The 3,514-nt window shown below is 42.1% G+C and overlaps 1 protein-coding gene across 1 annotated transcript in view; it reads right to left on the bottom strand.

The window, feature by feature from the left end:
- The window catches only part of midn (midnolin), a 29,603-nt gene extending 26,488 nt beyond the window's left edge, over positions 1-3,115 (bottom strand). Inside the window, exons 1-2 of the mRNA XM_080770388.1 lie at positions 2,863-3,115; positions 520-748 (exon numbers count right to left, since the gene is read on the bottom strand). Of these exons, the coding sequence (XP_080626514.1) occupies positions 520-748; positions 2,863-2,938 (305 nt within the window). The 5' untranslated portion in view covers positions 2,939-3,115. The remainder of the gene's footprint in view (positions 1-519; positions 749-2,862) is intronic.
- Between the last annotated feature and the right edge of the window lie 399 nt (positions 3,116-3,514).

Below are 3,514 nucleotides of genomic sequence, written 5' to 3'. Positions count from 1 at the left end.
CTCAAATATCGTATTCATTAAATGCATGATCCCAGAACTCCATCTGGAAGGAACAACACAACGCCCAGGATGCAGCTGGGTAAATGGAACAAGGGCTACAGTGCGCATCTATCATCGCTCATATCTTTACTCGGGCACGTTTGTTCATCCAAGTAGCTAGCCTAGTACCCCCTACACTACAGTACAGTATATTCGCACAGTAGCTATTAGCAATCCAATCATTGTTCTGTAATGAAAGACCGAACGATGAATAAATGCAAATATGTGGACCGTTTCGTCAATATACTGCTCCAGTGACCGGTGTGTCCGTGCGTAAATCCAATGCCGTGCGTCATGTAGCATGTTCCCTTTAAATATAAGCAGCCGGTCAATCATGAACATCCCCGAGAAGTCATCCAACGATACATTTTAATAATAAAAAACACGTTAAATCTCAGAAATCTCAACGCACATTAACATGCACCGCGTAGTAGCCTACATTCCATTGTACTGTATCATATGTATATAATGGTACATTACGTTTCTTTATGTAGAAGGGCGAGCCTTTCTTTGGGTACTTTGAGTCTCTGTGAGAGTCGTCTCTTCAGTCCCTCCACGGTCTCCTCCAGGGGCAGGGAGAGTTCGAAGCGCGTGCCGGTTGTGGAATGGATGTACAAATTCATGGAGGGTTCACTCGGGACAGCCTCACAGGACGGAGCCCCGCGACCGGTGCAACTCCGAGCGGTGGGATGCTGGTCCATTCGATAACCTGTGGTCAGAGAGGGGGGAAGACAAGACGAGCAGAGCCGAGAGAGAGGCGGGTGAGATGGAGAGGAGATCCGTCACTTGGCTACTGTCCGAGTGTCCGTTGTGTCGGAGAGAGAGGAGCCGATCTGTTACAAGCTTCCTCTTAGTCCTTTCTCTGTTCGCCGGGGGAGTCAAGGCACAACCCAATCCGTTCTATCATGAGAATATTCCCAGGAAAGTCAAATACACTAGGCTCTGTTGGGTTTTTTTGTTGGTTGTTTTGTCGCCGTTACCAGTGTGCAGCAAACCGACGTCTTGGACTCCTGGATGCTACTTAGGTGGTGGACAAATGCCAGGCAGAAACGCGTATTTGTCGGGAAGGAAAATGCCACCGGCGATTAATTACGCACGAGCACACGGACCGTTAGCTTGGTCGACAAAAGAAAAAGAAAACACGCCGAGGATGAACAAAAAGCTAGAGCTCCCTCCTGTTGGTGTGAATGCCTTGGCAATCTTTTAGATTATGTTAAACTGAAAAGCCTCGTACGGCTAGTAGGGCCCACTGTCCGCTGCGCTCTCATGCCCACGGCTGCATCTCCAATCAAACATCGACAATGTACATTGTCAAGTATCCCACTTCCACCATCGACCCAAACACGCCCACAAACCGAGATAGGTTAACCAATCACACGAGCGCTCATTTAGTACACTACCGATTTGACCCAATAGAAAGAAGGGATCCACACCCACGTGGAGGGCAGGCGAGTTTAGGCCATTCATAATATATTGCAGCATTGATAGAGCAAAAACGTATCCAACACCACAGGAGCCAAGACTAGGCTTTAAAACGGGATACGGAGATAATAAAAATAGAATACTATAATTATATAACCCGATTATGATAATAGTAAATAGCACAAAGAATAAAGAAAGAACATCTTATTTTAGGGATATTTTAGGCGAGAGTAGCGTTCATTATGATGAATTCCCGTTCTGTTCTTTGGCTTTATAGAAGTGTATATTTGTACGTCTCTAAATGTTTTGATGAATTGAACAAGGTGGACCCTCTTGTAAACAAGTGTAATGCTTTATTGGATCGTCCACTCACAGTTATAAGTCTTTGTATTGAGTTGTGCTTGAATTGTACTGTAATTCTGCAAACTGTTAATAAATATTTCAATCAATCAATCAATTCAGCTTTCTTTCTTGCTGTGTTGCGCAAAGCATAATAACATTTTGGTTATCAGCCATATGTTGATTGACGTCATTCTATTTCCCCTGACCTCAAGGTGTGTGTGTGTGTGTGTGTGTGTGTGTGTGTGTGTGTGTGTGTGTGTGTGTGCGTGCGTGCGTGTGTGTGCGTGCGTCTTTATTCTATTTTAGAATTTATAATATTATAAATTCTAAAATAGAAAAGCTCGCCTAAAACAATTTTGAAGTAAAACAATCAGTCTTAAGTTGAAAACACCAGGTCAAATCAAATGGACGTAGGACAGTGAATCCTGAGGTTGTCTTGTCGATCAGTGTAAGCGCTCTGGTGTCACTAAAACATAATACTCTATCGCCTCCAAGTGGTTAAAGCAGGAACGTCAACGGATAAAAGTAGATTTTTTTAACACCTGTCTTTCTTGACATTGCAGAAATTCTTTTGGGATAATAATTATTCAGTGGTGGTGATTTAATTTGACCGCATCCACACAACTGAAACCTGCATGCTCTAACATCCGCTAAGACGGTCAGTTTCTGAATCTGAATATTCGATCGCAAGAGAATATTAATTCACTTCACTTTAAATTACCACATTCATCAATGACAATTTACAACCTATAGCCTAATTTACAAGTAGGTCTAAATCTACTGTAAGAAAGTCAATTAAATCACAAACTGTCTGACTGAGAATGAGGTGTGACAATCGTAATCCAATTCAATATGCCTATAATCATAAATAAAATAATTTAACATTTATGCTTACATCGTATCGTATTGACTGATCATCCAAACTTTCAATATTTACAAATGGCTATACAATATTCCTTCCTATGCGTATATCCAAGTTCACAGACATTCTATAGAAGTTCATATTTATTAAACAAATAAATGATGTCTAAAATGATCTTGACGTCATCAAATGCTTACCAATTATTGTGGCGAAAACTTTAAAGCTTCGCGTAAAAGTCTTTGGTGTTCCAGTATGTTTCCCCAGCTTTGGCATGTGAAGTAGCCTATCCTCAAAACTCAAAAGATGATCAAAGACTTAAATCCAAATATTGTAGTATAGTAGTATCCACAAAATCAAGTTCAACAAAGTCCGTGCGTCTCCTTCCTTCGTTCGCAACAAACTGGACCGCTGTGTGTGCAGCTCTGTGTCATAAGGTGCCTATGACGTCCAGTCTGTACAAGCTCAGTTTGTGAGGTGAGAAACCTCTTGAAAAGCCTCTCGGATATGGGTGGAGAGAGTGCACTTCTTATGTCAGCATGTGATTTAAGGTAGCCCGGCTGGGCTCTTGCAACAAATGCGGCGGCAGCAGCAGCCAAGCCAAGTCAACGTCGCGTGCTTGCCTTTCCAGTTTCCACGACATTAGTAGGAAAACATCTGTTTGCGTAAAGTAGCCTATTATTAGTGCCTCGAATCATGGCACCTTTCGAATGGTATGGAACCATGTGGATGGATCAGGGTTATTTTTATTCAAACCGAATAGCCTACCGTGCATAGCATATCCTAAAGAGTCTAGTAATATAAATGTGACATGAAACTAAACTGCAACGTCCTTAAGAAAAAGTAAATGGA

This window comes from Protomyctophum bolini (genome assembly GCF_963924005.1).
Source record: "Protomyctophum bolini genome assembly, chromosome: 8".
NCBI lineage: Eukaryota > Metazoa > Chordata > Actinopteri > Myctophiformes > Myctophidae > Protomyctophum > Protomyctophum bolini.
The sequence above is the reverse complement of the archived record's forward strand: the minus strand, read 5'-3'. Positions and strand labels throughout refer to the sequence as shown.